This window comes from Ceratotherium simum, chromosome 19 (genome assembly GCF_057802395.1).
Source record: "Ceratotherium simum simum isolate JZ-2026a chromosome 19, ASM5780239v1, whole genome shotgun sequence".
Classification (NCBI taxonomy): domain Eukaryota; kingdom Metazoa; phylum Chordata; class Mammalia; order Perissodactyla; family Rhinocerotidae; genus Ceratotherium; species Ceratotherium simum.
In genome coordinates, this window is record NC_141918.1 from 8,033,203 (window position 1) to 8,054,622 (window position 21,420).

The window sequence follows — 21,420 nt, forward strand, 5'->3', positions numbered from 1 at the left end:
TGATAGAGATTTGATGATTTGGAGTATGGTAGCATTTTCTAAGTTTCTGTTAAGTCTTTCCTTTTTGTATCCTCCCACACACCCTAGTGCCAGCATTATTTTCTGCATATTACAATAATAATTAGGTGCTATCTGCCTCACTGACATTTAGTTTCCTTGACCAAGTGGATGGGGAGTGACAATAGACAATGTTGCCAGGGCCCTGGCAGCAGTCTGGTAAAGACATCAAGACTAGTTTCAAAGCTTGAAAAATCTCAGTATCATCCAATTCAGCCCAGTGTTTCCAGGCCAGGTTTGTCCAGTTTAAGAACTCTAGCTTTTCCCAGTATTTCCTTGATCACTCTTTGTCTCTTTCATACTATGAAGGAGTAGAGGGAAAGAGGAAGAATAAGAGGAAAAGAAGAAAAAGCTATGTATCTGTCCTGTCATTTCCATCTGCTCAAACATTATCACCATTCTATTACAGTATGGTATTTGAAGCATTTTCCTGTTCTGAGGACTGTCAGAATGGATCTTCAGTGAGTGCCAGGTGTCTACTGTATATATTATCAATGTCACTTACAGAATGAAAAGAGAAGAGGTAAGTGATCAGAAATTGTTTGAATTTCTTCAGGAAAGGTTCTTAGGATAAAAGAGTCTCCATTGGTATTGACAAGGGAAATGGAGACAGGGCATGGCAGAAAGCAAGGCAGAAATTATTCTAGTTAGGGAAAGTGGGGTAAAAGCAATCAGTTTAGAAGCAGCTCATGAGGAGGTGTGCATCAAGAGATGGGGATGCTTGGGCTGGCCCCATTGCTTAGCGGTTAAGTGCGCACGCTCCACTGCTGGCAGCCTGGGTTCGGATCCTGGGCGTGCACCGCTTCTCCAGCCATGCTGAGGCCGCGTCCCACATACAGCAACTAGAAGGATGTGCAGCTATGACGTACAACTATCTACTGGGGCTTTGGGGGAAAAAATAAATAAATAAATAAAATTATTAAAAAAAAAAGAGAGAGAGAGAGAGATGGGGACGCTTGTACGAGGCTGGTGTTGGCATGCGACAGAGGTTATTAGAGTCCACAGGCAGGAATTTGAATTTCATACCTGAGGTAACTGAGAAATCCTCAGAGCAAATTTGACCAATTATTTATAACCCTATTGGACCAGCCAGGGATGGAAACACACTTTCATTCTATTTTCCAGACTCCACCTCCATAAGAAATTAATTTGTATTGCACAACTCAGTCTTCTGTCTTAGAAACATTTCGTTTTTTAGAAATTACCAAAAATATTTATAGCTTGACTAAGCTAATTTAAAACACATAGCAAAAGCATGCCATGCCTTACGTTCTCTGGGCTTCAGCTGTGGGAGCGGCTGCATGTCTCCGAGTCAGGGCTGGCTGGCTCAGGAACCAGGAAAAGCGGTACTCTCCATCCATCAGGACTGCGGCGTCTATTACATAGGATCTCTTTTGCTCGCTAGGTAACTATCTAGCATGGAGATGCAACTGTTTCCTGTCACATTTTCTTCCTAACCTAAACTTTCGAGGCATCTGAGCCTTGACCAAGATCCTGAGCTCATCTCGGGGTGAGGTATTTCATGTACCAGGAAAATATTTTACAATCCATTTCCTAATCCAGCAAAAGCTGAGTTTTACCCTTGTATAAACCTAAAATGTGCCCTGAAAAAAAATGAAAGCAATTAAATAAAACAATTGGGAAAAGATTTCCTTTGTTCTGCTGAGCAGATTCAACATCTGCCCGAGGGCCACAGCAGCCCTGGCCATCAGGAGTCGCGGCCAACGTGTGAAGGCGGCCCAGCCTGCCCTGAGCACCTGAACCAGACACCAGACGTCTCTGTGTCTTCTTCTTGGCCCTTCAGTGGGAGCAATGATTATTATTAGCTGCTTTAATATTAAGAGAGGCACCAAAATGTTCTCAAATCTCCAGAGAATATGAAGGTTATCAATTATAGGTATACTGGACAAACTTATTTTTCTGATTAAACTAGCAATGCTTACTCTGGAAAAACTGTCTTGTCATAAATTAGAAAGGGCATGCAAGGAGAAATAAAACTTGTTCATGGAGAAAATAACAATGGAAGAAGGGAGCAGAAGGGGGCCACTGGAAAATGGGAGCGACCACCAGCCACGTCTGCTCTGAAAACTTCTTTAAGCAGATGTTGATTTCACATTCTGCATTTGACACACAGGCCTCCTGTTGACAAAAGCAAAGGGAGCAACATTACCAAGTCCAACACTGTCATCACACAGAGCAATATGCAAAATATGGTCTTAAAGTAAGCCTGGGGGGGCCTGGGCACCCTCACCTCAGGAAGGCAATTTCCTTGTTCTGCTCTTCCTGTGTAACTGCACTAGCCACCCGTGAAGCCAGCGTGGAGTTCCTATGAAGTGCTGTGTTGTGATTCGTGACATTTACCAGCGCAGGAAAGGGCCCCTCCAGAAAGGAGCCACTCGGCTGAGACTGGGCAGAAAACAGCCTGAAATGAGTCACACAATGTATGACAGTACAAAAGACGATTCACCAGGTCCCAAGGAAAATAAGCAGGAGTGAATGGCTAGTGTACCCAGGGAAACTCAGTCCCAACGGGCAGAGTTTATTGGTCTGCATCACACTGAGCCCATCACTGAGCTCGTGGGATGAGGTTCTGGTGCTGGAAATGTGACCGGACGGGCGGGGGGAGGGAGCAGCTTCTTTCAGGGGGTAGCACTGCAGGGGCTGCTTGTTTTCAGTTAAGGGTATTTGTGACGGAGGGATACATATGCACTAAATGCTCTGAAGTGTATGATGTGAAATGATTTCTCCAGAAGGCTGCACAGCTGGCATCAGATTAAACATTTGGAATCATTTTAGATGTACGTTACCTAGAGGCAGCATTCTCTCCCCAGCGCTAAATTTAAACCATTCCTGTCATTTCAGACTCTAATGAAATCTGTTTCTCATAGGATGTCTCTGTCTTGGAAATAGCATGCGACCCTCCTGTAAAATGGAAGAGAATTTGAAGCATATAAATCACCCGTTCTTCTACATCCCTCTCCCTAAACACACACACACACACACACACATACATTCACCCCTCTCTTTTAAGAAAAAAATTTCAGACCAGAATAAGGAATACATTATAATGATAAAGATGTGCTTCCCAGGATGGGGGATGGGGAGGGCGGGGTAGCTGGTGCTTGCCAATAGCTCACAAGCAGCAGAACTGACTAACGCATGCAAAAGCCCCAGAGGGATCCTCGGTTCCCTCAGTAGCCCTTTAGGAGAAGAGAGACAGAAAACATGATATTATAAAGGTTCCCACAGAATCACAGCTTTACTGGATCCAAGGGAACCACAGGCTTACCCTGCAGCTCACCATGCTGGAGGGTAAATAAGCTGATGTGCACTACATAGCTAAAAACCTAACAGAAAACATTCAGAGCGCTCACACATACACACACACACACACATACACACACACACACACATACACACACACACACACACACACACACACACACAGGAGATTCGAGATTCAATGGGAAAGTTTACATAGTCTGATTGAGTCTATCTTATTCTATGCTTGAATATTAAAGTTTTAAAACCTTCCAATATTTCTTGATGCAATTTAAAAGCAAAATCAACATGCAGATGTTAATATCCTCATGTCAGTTATAGATTCTGAAACTATTTCAAGAAATTAAAAACCAAGCTTAAGCAGATCCCAGTAAGAGTTTTGGTTTGAAGTCCAAATACAAATGCTCTTTGCCACTGGGGGCCTTACTCACATCACTGAGGAATATAACCCACAGTCACAAGAACACCACATCTTTAACTTTTCCCATATGTCTTGGTTTTGCATGGTGATGATGCTACTGCTTATAGTTCTTCACCTCGCCTGGAATTAATTAGCCAAAGAACTGGATGCTATTGCATGGGAGCCGGGAGAGATGCCTAGGACTCTCCCCAATTTGTAGCAATGTTCATAAATGTCCATAAGTACAAGAAAGGGTTGGCAAGCCTTGTTTTGTCTGAGTAAGCTTCTCCTTCCCCACATTGTGGCTCAGAAAGAACATCTGACTAAGTGCAGACTTCTTTGCCCCTTCTTAAGGTGAGCAGACAGGCAGGATGCCATGAGCCTTTATCAAAGATGCTTCAGTGAGAGCTGGGAAAAGTCTTCGGCTGCTCTACGCCCAAGGCAGTAGATCCTCTGCGTACTTGCTTAGAGAGTCCAAACCATCTGAGTTGCTTGGTCTCTTGAGTTTCAAGGATTTTCTATCAAGGCCTTTTGCCAAAATTGTTGTCGCCACCATGCATTGTAAGATTACAGGGCTCAAACAGGTAATGTGGCCGAAAGCTTCCACTTGACATTTTCAGGGTTGTAGCATAAAGCCACTGGGGAAGAAAGTGGTTCTCTGTAGGAAGTCCTACAGTCCTACTCATACATCACTTCAGGTGTCAGAGCATCCTCTTCTTAAGCCACATCATGAATGCTTCTGGCCTCAATTAACACAGGGAAAACCACCTGCAGTCCTCACTACCACAGCTAAGAGCTTCAGCCTTCCTGGGATTCTGCCATGTTTTTCATCCATATTAGGTATTGCTGAAACACCTAGTCCCCTCACACATTTCTTATTGAGGGATTTGCCATCAAGAGGATGTTTTCTGAAAAGTGAAGCCATTATTGACAACCTAGTGTATGTATATCAGTATATACTGGTAAATGCAAATTACTGTTTTATATCACTTACCGTATTACTTTGTGATGAAAGGCCTGTAAACTCACCACAAGATCAATTACAAAGTCATTGACAGAATGTAACCACCACTATAGTGACAAAGATGACATTGCTATATTATCAAGCCAAAATGTTCTACACTGGCTCTACCCTACAAATTGGACTGCTGATTATAAACATGCTCTGGGTGGAGTTAGCCCAAAGTAAAATTTACCTCGATGAAGGTGTGTTAATGAAGGCCAGTCCACTCCCTGCTTCATTACTCAAGTCTTGACTCAATGCTCAGAACGAAGTTTGATTAATTCTCTGTTGACTTTCAGAACCCACAGAATCCATATTTTCTCTTTGATTAAAAGATGCAGTGATTAGCAGAGCCTGGCAATATATACTCAGTCACTCAAACCTTTTTTGAAAGTATCACAGGATGCTTCATAGACAAGAGTCATGAAACCAAGACACAGAGTCAATATAAAACTAGACACAACTCTTAGACACATTCCTTTTCTAATAAAAAATATTTGCAGATCTCTCCTTCTGACATAGTAAATAGTTTTTGTTCTTCTGATAGCAGTTTATAATCCTGGCTATCCCCTGAGGGTTTCCAGTGCTGGGCTGTGCTTTCTATAGAGGAATCAGGGTAACCTAATGGCCATTGACAGTGTGTAAGGGGGACTATGCGCTACTACCCAGGGCCTGGGCCCAGAATTCTAGGTCCTGCTTTCCCAAGACTAACCTATTTTAGAATAGAAAATGAAAGGTAATTCCCATTTATGTCAGAGAAGCTCAAAGAGTTTTGTGTTTTTAAAAAACCAACTTTGATGGCAACCCACTGAGATAAGGAACAGGTGTTAACCAGATTCTTATTGGAAGATCGCAATCCTAGGCAGGTAAGGGCATGGTATGCCAGCAAGCAGACTGCAGTACAATCAAACACCTGGGGTTAAACATCTTTGCACTAATTTCCAGTCTATGTGCCACCAGCCTGGCTTCCTGCAGAAGCATCACTTCATGCTTTCGTGCAACATACTTATTCAATATGTGAAACTAAATTCAGAATCATCTTCCTATTAAATTAGTATATAAACCTTCTGCTAATTGAAATCCTGGCTTTTATAGCCACTATTGTCATTGTTAAAATACAGCCATTGTGATATTTGGTACCACGTGGAATTATGTTCTAATGGAAAAATCTATATGAAACAAATGCCAAATTTAAAAGTTATAAAGGCAACTGAACAAGTGCATTTATTATTAAAACTATTATTCACAAATGCTTCAGGTTTTGTTATTCCAAGTGTTCTGTTTAACTAAGAGCGTGCATTTAAATAGTATCCCACACTAATCCAAGATTTTGAAGTACTGTTTATTCAGTAGCCAGTGAAAACAGGCCTCTCATCTGTGTGGAATAATTGACTATCACATTGATTTTTTTAATATGATCTGTTTAAAGCCAGGCATTCTGAAATCAAATTAGGTCCCACGAAAGCATTTGGATCGTGTGCCCAGGACCTGACATTTCTAACATTCAGGTAGGGGACTGAGTCACAGTAATGTGTGGGCATAAGGACCAAAGAGTTGCGGCAACTCTTTGGAGTTAGTTCTATATAGAACATTCTCGAGGATGGGATGGAAAGGCAGGGACTCTGAATAAGACAATCAGCGTTTATTCACATGACCACTCACGATTAGTGGGAACATGAATTCAACCTATTGGTCTACTCCCATTACCCTGGGGTGCAGGGATGGAACAAAAGAGAAAGTAACTCGCCTCTTTACCGTCTTGGTAAGTAAACAAGAGAGCTACTTGGTCAGCGAAAATTTTAAGCCCAAATATTTAAACATATTGACATAGCTTTGTTGGGGGATTACATTCAGATTATTTTAAAAGCTCTTCTTTCTTGTTCAGAGAAAAAAGTAGGGACAGTGTCCATAAAACACACTGCCATTCAGAACCCACTCCCCACACCAAAAATATAGAATGACTTCAGTCACCATATGTGGCTTGATTCCGTCTAAGTCTAACGTTAACAATTCTTGGTAAATCAGTATTTTAGTTCTATAAAAAGAAGTATAATACTTTGCAGTCATTTCCTAATTGAAAATATGTGCAAGAAATGCGGTGGTAAAGGAAAGAAGGTAGAATTTAGGATTCCTTAGAAAATCAAAATGCTTCTTTTCTCTTGGTTGGACTTTGACCCTTGCTTGATTTCCACTGTTTGCGTTCTGTAGCCCCTCACCATGATATCTTCTGTGAGCTCGGATCTTCCCAGTCCTAGGGCCCTTTCGACAGTCTGTGCATTCTACCTGCATCTGAACCCCACATTGTAGGATTTGGAGATGAGTCACACTGCCAGCACAGGACACACTGGCTCAGATTCCCCTGCTGCCGAAATTCCTCAAGTCTGCCTAATCTCTGGGATTAATTGCCCGTTCCTTTCTCCAATTTGGCCTCGTTTTCAGGATTGGGTCTTTGCCTACATTTCCCTTTAGTTTTTGTGAGTTTAGTTACCCTGTGTAGTAGACTCTTCACCCTCAAAGACAGATAGTACATCTAAGCCTGAGTTAATGGAGATGGAGCCCTGAGGGTTCTCGCCAAAGTACATCTGGAGCTGGCTCCTGCCCTCTGTCCTCTCACCAAACATGGGCAGATCATCAGGATCATGACTTTTGTTGGCTGGCTCCAAGAGCCCAAGTTTTTGGTCTCTGTGTCACTATTTACTTACTTAGCTGGAAGACTATGTAACTTGTCTCCAAGAGAGTGGCAATAATCCCTCCCACCCCACATGTACTTTTTTCTGAGACTTTGTATTTTAAAATAATTATAGACTCACAGGAAGTTGCAAAAATGGTACAAAGAGTCCCATGTAGCCTTCAACCAATTTCCCCAAATAGTGATATCAAAAGTATAGCTATAGTACAATATTACAATTATAGGACAATATATAGTGATACAGTACAATATCAAAACCAGGAAATTGAAATTAGTATATTATTGTTAACTAGACTATAGACCTTACTCAGTTTTCATCATATTTTAACCTATATTCATGTGTATGCGTGTGTATATGCATATAATTCCATACAATTTTATACCATGTATAGATTCGTGTAACTACCACCAGAATCAAGATACAGAACTGTTCCATCACCACAAAAGAACTCCTTCAAGCTGCCTCTTTGTATCTGTGCCCCGCTTTCCCAACTACCCCCTTCCCACCCCAAGTTACTGTCCCCTGCCAACCACTAATCTGTTCTCCATATTTATACTTTTGTTATTTTGAGAATGTTATATAAATGAAATCATACAGTACATAATCTTTCGAGATTGATTTTTTTCACTAAGCATAAGACCCTTGAGGTCTATCCAGGCTGTGGCTTGTATCAATCGTTCATTCCTTTTTACTGATGAGTAGTATTCCATTGTAGAGATGTGCCAGAGTCTGTTCAGTTGAATGCAGGATAGGAGGGATTATTGCCACCATCTTGGAGACAAGTTACACAATCCTCCAGTTTAGTGAGTAAATAGTGGGCACAAAGACTAAGAACTATTCACCCATAATGTAGGAGATTCGGGTTGAAAGAGATTTAAGTTTCTTGCAGTATTTTGCTATTATGGTTAAAGCTACTATTAACATTTGTATACAGGTTTTGTGTGAACATAAGTTTTCATTTCTCTAGGATAAATGCCCAAGAGTACAATTGCTGGGTCATAAAAATGGTGAGCACATGTTTAGTTTTGCAAGAAACTGCCAAACTATTTTCCAGAGTGGCTGTACCATTTTACATTCCCACCAGCAAATGAGATACCAAGGTTTTCCATGTCCTCCCTCACTAGCATTTAGTGTTAGATATCACTGTTTTTTATTTTAGCCATTCTAGTAGGTGTATAATGATTTCTCACCATGAATTTAACCTGCATTTTTCTAATGGCTGATGGTGTTGAACATGGTTTCATATGCTTATTTGCCATCCGTTATCTCCTCTATGGTGGAATATCTGTTTATATCTTTTGCCCATTTTATAATTGGATTGTTCTTTTTTAAAAATGCTTTTCTTCCTGTATTCTAGATATAGTCTGTAGCTTGTCTTTCATCCTCTTAATACAGTCTTTCACAGCACAAAAGTTTTTAAATCTATTTTCTTTTATGGATCATGCTTTTGATGTCATGTCTGAGAACTCTGCATCTCTAGGAAAAACCAAGAACATATGTTTGTATGTGCTTCAGTCTGCATAAAGGAACTGGAAGACCACCTGATCTAATAAATGTGTGGGTAATCTGTAGCGGGAACTAGAGGAAATGGGCAAGGGTAGGAGGTGTGACTTTTCATCTTTTTATATTACTCGAGTTTTTAACTATGCGAATACATTATTTTCAAAAATGGAGAGTGGGCTTTGGAATCAGATCCGAGTTTCAATACAGGCTCCACAGATTAGTTGTTGGAGCTTGGGAAAGTTATTTATTTATTACTACAGTTTTCTCATCTGTAAAATTAAATATAAAAATAGACTCAATAGGGGCCAGCCCGGTGGCGTAGTGGTTAAGTTCGCGTGCTCCGCTTCAGTGGCCCGGGTTTTGCAGGTTCGGATCCTGGGCGCAGACCTACACACGGCTCATCGAGCCATGCTGTAGCAGCATCCCATAAACAAAAAGTAGAAGAAGATTGGCACAGATGTCAGCTCAGGGACCATCTTCCTCAAGCAAAATGAGGAAGATTGGCAACAGATGTTAGCTCAGGGCCAATCTTCCTCACCAAAAAAAAAAAAAATAAAGACAATATCTCAGCAATTTTTTTATGAAGATTAAATTAGATAATGTATGTGAAAATACTCAGTTTAATAAATAGTGAATCAATTATGGGATCAAATTATGAATCATGAACCAAAGCAAAACTTATGTTAATATAAAATAGTTCAAATTTTTCCTATTGTTTCACAGTTGTCTGTTTTTCATACTGCTCAGTTTTTCTAGACTTGTTACATTCTGCTGAGGAATCACAGTGGCTGCATTTGTGGATCTCTCCTTCTCCAATTAATGCTGTTTTTATAAGTAAAAATTCTTTAGTGCTTATAATAAACTATGTTCTTTATATGAACTAGCAATCTCTAATATTCTCATTAGATAGGAATTATTTTTTTTTTACTTTTTTTGTTTATTGCAGTAACATTGGTTTATAACATTGTAAAAATTTCAGGTGTACATCATTGTACTTCTATTTCTGCATAGATTACATCATGTTCACCACCAAAATACTAATTACAACCCATCACCACACACATGTACTGAATTATCCCTTTCACCCTCCTCCCTCCCCCCTTCCCCTCTGGTAACCACCAATCCAATCTCTGTCCCTATGTGTTTGTTTATTGTTGTTATTATCTACTACTTAATGAAGGAAATCATACGGTATTTGACCTTCTCCCTCTGACTTATTTCACTTTACATTATACCCTCAATGTCCATCCATGTTGTCACAAACGGCTGGATTTCATCGTTTCTTATGGCTGAGTAGTATTCCATTGTGTATATATACCACAGCTTCTTTATCCATTCGTCCCTTGATGGGCACTTAGGTTGCTTCCAAGTCTTGGCTATTGTGAATAATGCTGCAATGAACACAGGGGTGCATGTACCTTTACAAATTGGTGTTTTCAAGTTCTTTGGATAAATACCCAACAGTGGAATAGCTGGATCATATGGTTGTTCTATCTTTGATTTTTTGAGGAATCTCCATACTGTTTTCCATAGTGGCTGCACCAGTCTGCACTCCCACCAGCAGTGTATGAGAGTTCCCTTCTCTCCACATCCTCTCCAACACTTGTTGTTCCCTGTCTTGTTAATTATAGCCATTCTGACGGGCGTGAGGTGATATCTCATTGTAGTTTTGATTTGCATTTCCCTGATAGTTAGAGATTTTGAACATCTTTTCATGTGTCTGTTGGCCATCTGTATATCTTCTTTGGAGAAATGTCTGTTCAGGTCTTTTGCCCATTTTTTAATTGGGTTGGTAGTTTTTTTGTTGTTGAGATGCATGAGTTCTTTATATATTTTGGAGATTAAGCCCTTATCAGATGTATGGTTTGCAAATATCTTCTCCCAATTGTTAGGTTGTCTTTTCGTTTTGTTGATGGTTTCCTTTGCTGTGCAGAAGCTTTTTAGTTTGATGTAGTCCCATTTGTTTATTTTTTCTATTGTTTCTCTTGCCAGGTCAGACGTGGTGTTTGAAAAGATGTTGCTAAGACCGATGTCGAAGAGCGTGCTGCCTATGTTTTCTTCTAGAAGTTTCACAGTTTCAGGTCTTACATTCAAGTATTTAATCCATTTGGAGTAATTTTTGTGTATGGTGTAAGGTAAGGGTCTACTTTCATTTTTTTGCATATGGCTATCCAGTTTTCCCAACACCATTTGTTAAAGAGACTTTCTTTTCCCCATTGTATGTTCTTGGCTCCTTTGTCAAAGATTAGCTGTCCACGGATGTGTGGGTTTATTTCTTGGCTTTCGATTCTATTCCATTGATCTGTGTGTCTGTTTTTGTGCCAGTACCATGCTGTTTTGGTTACTATAGCTTTGTAGTATATTTTGAAATCAGAGAGTGTGATACCTCCAGCTTTGTTCTTTTTTCTCAGGATTCCTTTAGCTATTCGGGGTCTTTTGTTGTTCCATATAAATTTTAGGATTCTTTGTTCTATTTCTGTGAAAAATGTTGTTGGAACTTTGATAGGGATTGCATTGAATCTATAGATGGCTTTAGGAAGTATGGACATCTTAACTATGTTAATTCTTCCAATCCAAGAGCACAGAATATCTTTCCATTTCTTTGTGTCTTCTTCAATTTCTTTCAGCAATGTTTTATAGTTTTCGGTGTACAGATCTTTCACCTCTTTGGTTAAGTTTATTCCTAGATATTTTATTCTTTTTGTTGCAATTGTAAATGGGATGGTATTCTTAATTTCTCTTTCTGCTTCTTCGCTGTTAGTGTACAGAAATGCAACTGATTTTTGTATGTTGATTTTGTATCCTGCAACTTTACCATATTCATTTATTACTTCTAAAAGTTTTCTGGTGGATTCTTTAGGGTTTTCTATATATAAAATCATGTCATCTGCAAATAGTGACAGTTTCACTTCTTCCTTTCCAATTTGGATCCCTTTTATTTCTTTCTCTTGCCTGATTGCTCTGGCTAGGACTTCCAGTACTATGTTAAACAGGAGTGGTGACAGTGGGCATCCTTGTCTGGTTCCTGTTCTTAGAGGGATGGCTTTCAGTTTTTCACCATTGAGGATGATATTAGCTGTGGGTTTCTCATATATGGTCTTTATTATGTTGAGGTACTTTCCTTCTATACCCATTTTATTCAGAGTTTTTATCATAAATGGATGCTGTATCTTGTCACATGCTTTCTCTGCATCTATTGAGATGATCATGTGATTTTTATTCTTCATTTTATTAATGTGGTGTATTACGTTGATTGATTTGTGAATGTTAAACCATCCCTGCATCCCTGGAATAAATCCCACTTGATCATGGTGTATAATCTTTTTAACATATTTTTGTATGTGATTTGCTAGTATTTTGTTGAGGATTTTTGCATCGATGTTCATCAGTGATATTGGCCTGTAATTTTCTTTTTTTGTGTTGTCTTTGTCTGGTTTTGGTATCAGGGTAATGTCGAAGCCATTAGAATGAGTTAGGGAGCTTCCCCCTCCTCAATTTTTTGGAAGAGTTTGAGAAGGATAGGTATTAAGTCTTCTTTGAATGTTTGGTAGAATTCACCAGGGAAGCTGTCTGGTCCTGGACTTTTATTTTTGGGGAGGTATGTGATTACTGTTTCGATCTCCTTACTGGTGATTGGTCCATTCAAATTCTCTACTTCTTCTTGATCCAGTTTTGGAAGGTTGTATGATTCTAAGAATTTATCCATTTCTTCCAGATTGTCGAATTGGTTGGCATATAGCTTTTCATAGTATTCTCTTATAATCTTTTGTATTTCTGAGGTGTCTGTTGTAACCTCTCCTCTTTCATTTCTTATTTTACTTATTTGTGCCTTCTCTCTTTTTTTCTTGGTGAGTCTAGCTAAAGATTTGTCAATTTTGTTGATTTTTTCAAAGAACCAGCTCTTGGTTTTATTAATTTTTTCTATTGTTTTTTTGGTCTCAATTTCATTTATTTCTGCTCTGATTTTTATTATTTCCCTTCTTCTACTGATTTTGGGCTTTGTTTGTTCTTCTTTTTCCAGTTCCTTTAGGTGCATTGTTAGATTGTTTATTTGAGATTTTTCTTGTTTGTTGAGATAGGCCTGTATCGCTATAAACTTCCCTCTTAGAACTGCTTTTGCTGTATCCCATAAATTCTGGCATGTCGTATTTTCATTTTCATTTGTCTCCAGGTATTTTTTGATTTCTTCTTTGATTTCTTCGTTAACCCAGTCGTTGTTCAGTAGCATTTTGTTTAATCTCCACGTATTTGTGGTTTTTCTGATTTTCTTCCTATAGTTGAGTTCTAGTTTCATACCGTTTTGGTCAGAAAAGATGCTTGGTATTATTTCAATCTTCTTAAATTTATGGAGACTTGTTTTGTGGCCTAATATGTGATCAATCCTGGAGAATGTTCCATGTGCATTTGAAAAGAACGTGTATTCTTCGGTTTTGGGATGGAATGCTCTGTATATAGCTACTAGGTCCATCTGTTCTAGTGTGTCATTTAAAGCCAATGTTTCCTTATGGATCTTCTGTTTGGATGATCTATCCGTTGGTGTAAGTGGAGTGTTAAAGTCCCCTACTATTATTGTGTTACTGTCTATTTCTGTTTTTATGTCTGTTAATAATTGCTTTATATATTTAGGTGCACCTACATTGGGTGCGTAGATATTTACAAGTGTTATATCCTCTTGTTGGATTGTTCCCTTGATCATTATGTAATGTCCTTCTTTGTCTCTTTTTACAGTTTTTGTTTTAAAGTCTATTTTGTCTGATATGAGTATTGCTACCCCAGCTTTCTTTTCATTGCCATTTGCATGGAGTGTCTTTTTCCATCCCTTCACTTTCAGTTTGTGAGTGTCTTTAGGTCTGAAGTGTGTCTCTTGTATGCAGCATATATATGGGTCTTGTTTTTTTATCCAGTCAGCCACCCTATGCCTTTTAATTGGAGCATTTAGTCCATTGACATTTAAAGTAGCTATTGATAAGTATGTACTTACTGCCATTTTTTAACTTTTTTTTTTTCTCAGTGTTTTAGCAGTCCTTCTCTGTTCCTTTCTTCTTCTATACAGAATTTATGGTCACTTTAGTTTGACCTCTGTCTGAAAGCCATACTCTTTAACTCCCCTCCTCCCTCCTTTTATGTTTTTGATATCATATCTAACCTCTTTTTTGTGCATTTGTATCCATTACGTTCTAATCATGGAAATAGATATTTTTTCCTATTTGTGGTCTTCTCTTTTCCCCTTAAATCAGTCCCTTTAACATTTCTTGTAGCACTGGTTTCTTGGTGACAAACTCCTTTAATTTTTGCTTATCTGGGAAAATTTTGATCTCTCCTTCCATTTTGAACAATAACCTTGCTGGGTAGAGTATTCTTGGCTGTAAGTCTTTTTCTTTTAGCGCTTTAACTATATCATGCCATTCTCTTCTAGCCTGTAAGGTTTCTGCTGAGAAGTCAGCTGATAGCCTTATGGGGTTTCCTTTGTATGTAACTTGACATTCTCTTGTGGCTTTTAGGATTCTCTCTTTATCTTTAATTTTGGACATTTTGATTATGATGTGTCCTGGTGTGGGCCTCTTTGGGTTTATCTTGTTTAGGGCTCTCTGTGCTTCCTGTACCTGGATGTCTGTTTCCTTCCTTAGGTTAGGGAAGTTTTCATCTATTATTTCTTGAAATAGATTCTCTGCCCCCTTGTCTCGCTCTTCTCCTTCTGGGACACCTATAACACGGATGTTAGTGTGCTTGATGTTGTCCCAGAGGTCCCTTAGACTGTCCTCACTCTTTTTAATTCTTTTCTCTTTTACCTGTTCAGCTTGGGTAATTTCTTCTAGTCTTTCGTCCAGCTCACAGATCCGGTATGAATTTTTCATTTCCAGTATTGTATTCTTCATTTCTGATTGGTTCTTTTTATATCTTCCATTTCTTTGTTGACATTCTCACTGAGTTCATTTATTCTTCTCCCTAGATCAGTGAGCATCCTTAACACTCTTAGTTTGAACTCTCTGTTGGGTAGGTTGCTCATTTCTGTTTCACTTAGTTCCTTTTCTGGGGTTTTGTCCTGTTCCCTTACTTGGAATGTATTCTTTTGCCTCCTCATTTTGCCTCTTTCCCTGTGCTTGTGTCTACGTATTAGGTATGTCAGCTACGTCTCCTGCTCTTGGATAGGTGACCTTATGTAAGTGATGACTTAAGAGGCTTCCAGTGTGCTTCCCTCAGTTCTCAATGTTCCAGGGGTGACCCCTACGTGGGCTACGTGTTTCCTTCTGTTGTGGCCTGTTTGCTCTCCCTGTAGGCACCCAGGGAGGCTGAGTTATGCTCCTGGCCAGCTGTTGTAATGCTCAGCTGCTTGTAGTTGTTGTGGGCCCTTCAGTCTCTTTATCAGGTGTGGGGAGCCCCAGCACAGTTGGCTGCAAGTTCTAATACCACATTTGTGTTGCAGTATTTCTTTTAAGTGAGTAGGCCCCCAGCGTGGCAGGTTGTTAGGCTCAGAGCCTTACAATTGCTGTAAGCCTCTAGCCTATTAGGTCTCTTGTCAGCTCTCTGAGGATTGCAGCTGGGTGGGGCTGGCCTCAGGCACAGGAGCACCCAATTGTTTCAGGCTTTGGAAAGTGGGGCAAACCTCCTATGTGGGTCTTTGAGAAGCACAAGTCTTCTGCAGCTGACAAGCCCTGCCGCCCACAGGTCCACACACACAGTCAACACAGTCCTGCCCCGTGTGTGCGCCCCGACCTCCCCAAGCGGACCCAGTCTCTCCACGGCGGGAGCCCCACACACTCCACCACCGCCCCACACTCTCCACCCACTCCTTGTGCACACCCTGCCCCGCTCAAGTCGGCTCAGTTGCCAGGCTGCAGAGAATCCAGTCACCAATCTATGCAGGCCCACAAGTTGCCTGAGGGCTTGTTGTTGGGTGGGGCCAGTCTCTAGGGTGGGCTGCCTGCCCTGGCTGAGCTGGATTAAATTGGTGCTCTAGCGGGTGGGGCAGATCTGGGCTAGCAGGCCTCAGGGAGAACTCCAATGGCGTCTGTGTCAGCACACCCACACCAGGCCACAACAATGGCCGCCGCCAATGTCCCAGTCCCTGGAGAGGTCTCACCCCTCACCGAGATGCACTCAGGGCCTATTAGGTGAGTCTCTTGTCACCAAAGCACTGTGCACCTTTCTTTGTGGTGATTTTAGGATGCTTTCTGAAATGGGTGAGTTTGCGTGTGGGCCCTTTAAGAGCCGGTTTTAGTTTCTTTGTGAACCGGGTTTTCTGGGGGTACTCCCCAATGCTTTAGTAGCAGGCAAAGTCAGATATTATGCCGCTGGTCTCGATTGTGCTGGGTCCACAAAATGCCCACAGCGGGGGCGCTCCCCGGCTCAGGGCCCCGAGCCTCCAGGGAGGCTGCGTACCTGTGTGCTGCTCCCAGTGGCCGTGAAGCTGGCGGCTTGTGAAGGCAGCGTTTTTCCTCTCCAGAAGGGAGTCTCTGCCTCTTCCACCTCAGTTAGGGTGGGGATTGTCCATTGTTGCAGGAGTTCCTCTTATCCAGTTTTCAGTTCTGTCTCAGGGGTAATTTTTCCACGAGTAGTTGTAAATTGGCTGTGTCCATGGGAGGAGGTGAGTTCCGAGTCTGCTTACGCCGCCATCTTCACTCCGCCCCTCGGAATTATTATTCTTAATGTATAGGTGAGATCACAGGGCTCAGAGAGGTAGAATGACTTGCTAGTTAGTCTAATTCCAGGGCTATTATATCTAACTTTGATGCCAGTATAATCCAGAATATTCTCCAAAGAACTCCAGTCCCTAGGAATATTACTCAAAAAACGGAGTTCACTGGTTAAATAAATTTAGTATAAATTTTAAAATAAAGCATGCTGTAAAAGTCCCTTCTTGAGAGTTTGCAATGCGTATTAGCAGATTACAGGTTCTGAGAAGTCCTGTAGTCTTTAACCCAGCATTTCCAAAATTAACTTAACCACAGGGATTTTTAGAAATATATAGCACTATCAGAACCTCTCAGAATTTGCATTCCATAGAAAACATTTTAGGGACCCCCGTACTGATCCTACATTCTGCCCTGTTTTAAAATGCTTGATATTTCTGTAAACTATTTAATCCTGATGAGTAATACCAAAGTGCTACAGCTCCATAAGAACTCCTCAACTAGTTCAGTTATGTAGCATTACAGCATCTTACTGATGAAAGAAATAATCTTAGGGCAAACTTAGTGAAATTATATACAAATGACTTTGGTTTCTGATGATAACCCTAGACAAGTAGCAAGTTTACACCAAGAAATATGAGGGCAAATGATGTTACAGAGGACATAAATCTCCTTCCTAGTAAGCCTGCTTTTCACCTTGAATGGTGTACTATCTGAAAAGTTTAAGATAAGGTCATTTTAGGGGTTCTATATAACTAAGGCAAAATAAATGTTGTTTAACCTACAACCAAATAAAATTATTTTCTTTAAATCTCAGTCACTATGTTTAATTCTAGTACTTATTACCTATATCTCTTCTTACAGGCTCTTAGAACATACTACATTATATTATTTTTTGTCACTCTCAGTTCAAATGTCAGTCCTGAGACAGAAGGGACTATACTTTCTATTTCCTTTCCTTGAATTCTACCCTCTATACAGAAGTTACTTATTTTTTATTGAAGTCATATTGACTTATAGCATTGTGTAAATTTCAGGTGTACATATATTTTCAGTTTCTATATAAACTGCATCGTGTTCACCACCAATAATCTAGTTTTTATCCATCATCATACATGTGTGCCCCTTTATCCCTTTCGCCCTCCCCCCAACCCACTCCTCCTCTGGTAACCACTAATCTGTTCTCCTTATCCATGTTTTTATCTTCCACATACTAGTGAAATGATGTGGTACTTGTCATTCTCTGTCTGACTTATTTTGATTAACATAATACTCTCAAGGTCCATCCATGTTGTTGCAAATCGCACAATTTTGTCTTTTTTTATGGCTGAATAGTATTCCATTGTATATATATACATATACACCACATCTTCTATATCCATTCGTCTGTTCTTGGGCACTTGGGTTGCTTCCACCTCTTGGCTGTTGTGAATAACGCTGTGATGAACATAGGGATGCATAAATCACTTTAAATTCTTGATTTCATATTCTTTGGATAATACCCAGTAGTGGAATAGCTGGATCATATGCTGTTTCTATTTTTAGTTTTTTTTGAGAAATCTCCATACTGTTTTCCATAGTGACTGCACCAGTTTGCACTCCCACCAGCAGTGTAAGAGGGTTCCCTTGTCTCCACCTCCTCTCCAATACTTGCTATTTCTTGTCTTCTTAATTATAGCCATTCTGATGGATGTGAGGTTCTATCTCATTGTAGTTTTGATTTGCATTTTCCTAATAATTAGTGATGTTGAACATCTTTTCATGTGCCTGTTGGCCATCTGTATATCTACTTGGGAAAAATGTCTGTTCATATCTTATGCCTGTTTTTTGATCAGATTGTTTGTTTTTCTGTTGTTCACTTGTATGGGTTCTTTATATATTTTGGAATTTAACCCCTTGTCAGATATATGATTTGCAAATATTTTCTCCCATTTGGTGAGTTGTCTTTTCATTTTGTTGATGGTTTCATTTGCCTTGCAGAAGCTTTTTCATCTGATGTAGTCCCATTTGTTTATTTTTTCTTTTATTTCCCTTGCTTGAGTAGACATGGTATTTAAAAAGATACTGCTAAGACCGTTGTCAAAGAGTGTACTGCCTATATTTTCTTCTAAGAGTTTTATGATTTCAGGTCTTACATTCAAGTCTTTAATTCATTTTCAGTATGATGTATGGTGTAAGATAACGGTCTTATTTAATTGCATGTGGCTGTCCTAACACCATTAGTTTTCCTAACACCATTTACTCAGAGACTTTCCTTTCTCCATTGTATGTTTTTGGCTCCTTTGTCAAAGATAAGCTGCCCATAGATGTGTGGTTTTATTTCTGGGCTCTCAATTCTGTTCCATTGATCTTTGTGTCTGTTTTTCTTCCAGTACCATGCTGTTTTGATTACTATAGTTTTGTAGTATACTTTGAATTCAGGGAGGGTGATACCTCCAACTTTGTTCTTTCTTCTCGGGATTGTTTTGGCTACTTGGGGTCTTTTGTTATTCCACATAAATTTTAGGATTCTCTGTTCTTTTTCCATGAACAATATCATTGGGACACTGATTGGGATTGCACTGAATCTATAGATTGCTTTAGATAATATGGACATTTTAACTGTGTTAATTCTTACCCTCCATGACCACAAAATATCTTTCCATTTCTTTATGTCTTCTTCAATTTCTTTCAATAATGTTTTATAGTTTTCAGTGTAAAGGTCTTTCAGCTCTTTTCTTAAATTTATTCCTAGGTATTTTATTCTTTTTGTTGAGAATGTAAATGGGACTGTATTCTTGACTTCACATTCTGATAGTTCATTATTAGTATATAGAAATACAATTGATTTTTGTATGTTGATCTTGTATCCTGCAACTTTACTGTATTTGTTGATTATTTCTAGTAGTTTTTTGGTGGATTCTTTAAGGTTTTCTATATTAGTATCATCTCATCCACAAATACTGAGAGTTTAATTTCTTCCTTTCCAATTTGGATCCCTTTTATTTCTTTTTCTTACCAAAATTGTTTTGGCTAAAACTTCCAGTACTATGCTGAATAAGAGTGGCAAAAGTGGGCATCTTTGTCTTGTTCCTGTTCACAGAGGAATGGCTTTCATTCTCCATTGAGTATGATGTTGGCTGTGGGTTTGTCAAAAATGGCTTTTATTATGTTGAGGTACTTTCCTTCTGTACCCATTTTATTGAGAGTTTTTATCATAAATGGATGTTGGGTCTTATCAAATGCTTTCTCTACATCTATTGAGATGATCATGTAATTTTTATTCTTCATTTTGTTAATGTGGTGTATCACACTGATTGATTTGCAGATGTTGAACCATCCCTGCATCCCTGGAATAAATCCCACTTGATCATGGTGTATGATCTTTTTAATGTATTGTTAAATTTGGTTTGCTATATTTTGTTGAGGATTTTTGTATCTATATTCACCATGGATATTGGCCTGTAGTTTTCTTTTTATACAGAGTCCTTGTCTGGTTTTGATGTCAGGGTAATGCTGGCCTCATAAAATGAGCTGTTTGGAAGAGTTTGAGAAGGATGGGTATTAATTCTCCTTTAAATGTTTGTTCCCCACCAAAGGTATCTCAATCTTTCAGGAGTTAGTGAGAGCCAAACCATTTTCATAACATGTTTTTTGTCTTTTTCAATCTCAGTCTTTCAAGTTTCCATACACTCTATGACATGTGATATTGCAACAGACTGAATGCAGAAGCAGATAAGAGAATCTAGGAATCCTCTGTTAAACAAGACAGTAAAGACCTAAAGCTGAAAGACTGAGTTATATATCTTTATATATAAAAATACAAAACAATCCCCTTCTTACTGTTTTGTAAAATTGTTTGGTTACATTTTCATTAAAAATGTTATTTGTGTTAGCATGTGATGGTTTATCATTTTTAAATGAATTAAATTTTTAAAGTTTGTTCTAATTTTGAATACGTTAAATATGAAAAGCTGTTTTGGGGTCCTCAGTAATTTTTATTAGTATAAATGGGTCCTGAGACCAAAAAGTTTGAGAATTTTTGGAAAGAAGGTTATAAAACAGTAGTAGCAATAAGAATGAAACAGAAAAGATTAAATAAAAGATATTACAGACACAGAATTGATAGGAGTTGGACAACCAATAAATGTAGGGGCAAAATGGGGAAGGAGACAAAGAAGAATCCAAAAGTTCAACCTGAATGACTTGGGAGAATGACAGATTAAGAGATAAGGAAATAAAAAAGATCGGAGTGTTTGGAGGTGGCAGGAATTCAGTTTTGACACAAAAGAAATTCCAGCAAAGCAGCCAAGTAGACAAGAAAATGAAATATATAACGGCTTATAGTTTGATGGTCACGTGTGTAGGAAAGACCAGATTGTTTTGGTATCTTACATAATTGAGCATCACCTCAAGCGAAAAAGATATACATAAACATTACCATGAATATCTTCAATCACCTGTCCCCAGTTCATTGGTGGAAGGATGCTGTAGTTTCTTCTGAAAACATCTCTTATACTGCCAATTCTGGAAGCTTCTGGTTACATTTATTTTTACTAACTGCTTTTTTATATTTTCTTAGTCTTGGCTAAATTACTACAGACAATTAGCAATTTCTAAGAGGCAGTCTGGTGTAGGTGTAGGGGAACCATACTGAAAACATAGAAAACTTCATTCTCATTAGTCACTTTCCCTGAAGTACACTTTCTTCAATTTATAAAATGAAGAGGATATGCAAGGTTAATCTATAAGGCTTCTTCGGATCTAAAATTTTATGAAATAGCTATCAACCCCCTTATCATGAAGAAATACATATACTCCAGTCTCCAAAAGAGTTACAGAACCAACCCAGATATTAATTAGCAATACCTTTCT

General features: G+C 39.1%; 1 protein-coding gene across 1 annotated transcript in view; it reads right to left on the minus strand.

Moving 5' to 3' along the window:
• Positions 1-2,847: 2,847 nt before the first annotated feature.
• The window catches only part of IBTK (inhibitor of Bruton tyrosine kinase), a 129,669-nt gene continuing 111,096 nt past the window's right edge, over positions 2,848-21,420 (minus strand). The window contains exon 29 of the mRNA XM_087443818.1: positions 2,848-2,979. Coding sequence (XP_087299944.1) covers positions 2,923-2,979 — 57 coding nt within the window. The 3' untranslated portion in view covers positions 2,848-2,922. The remainder of the gene's footprint in view (positions 2,980-21,420) is intronic.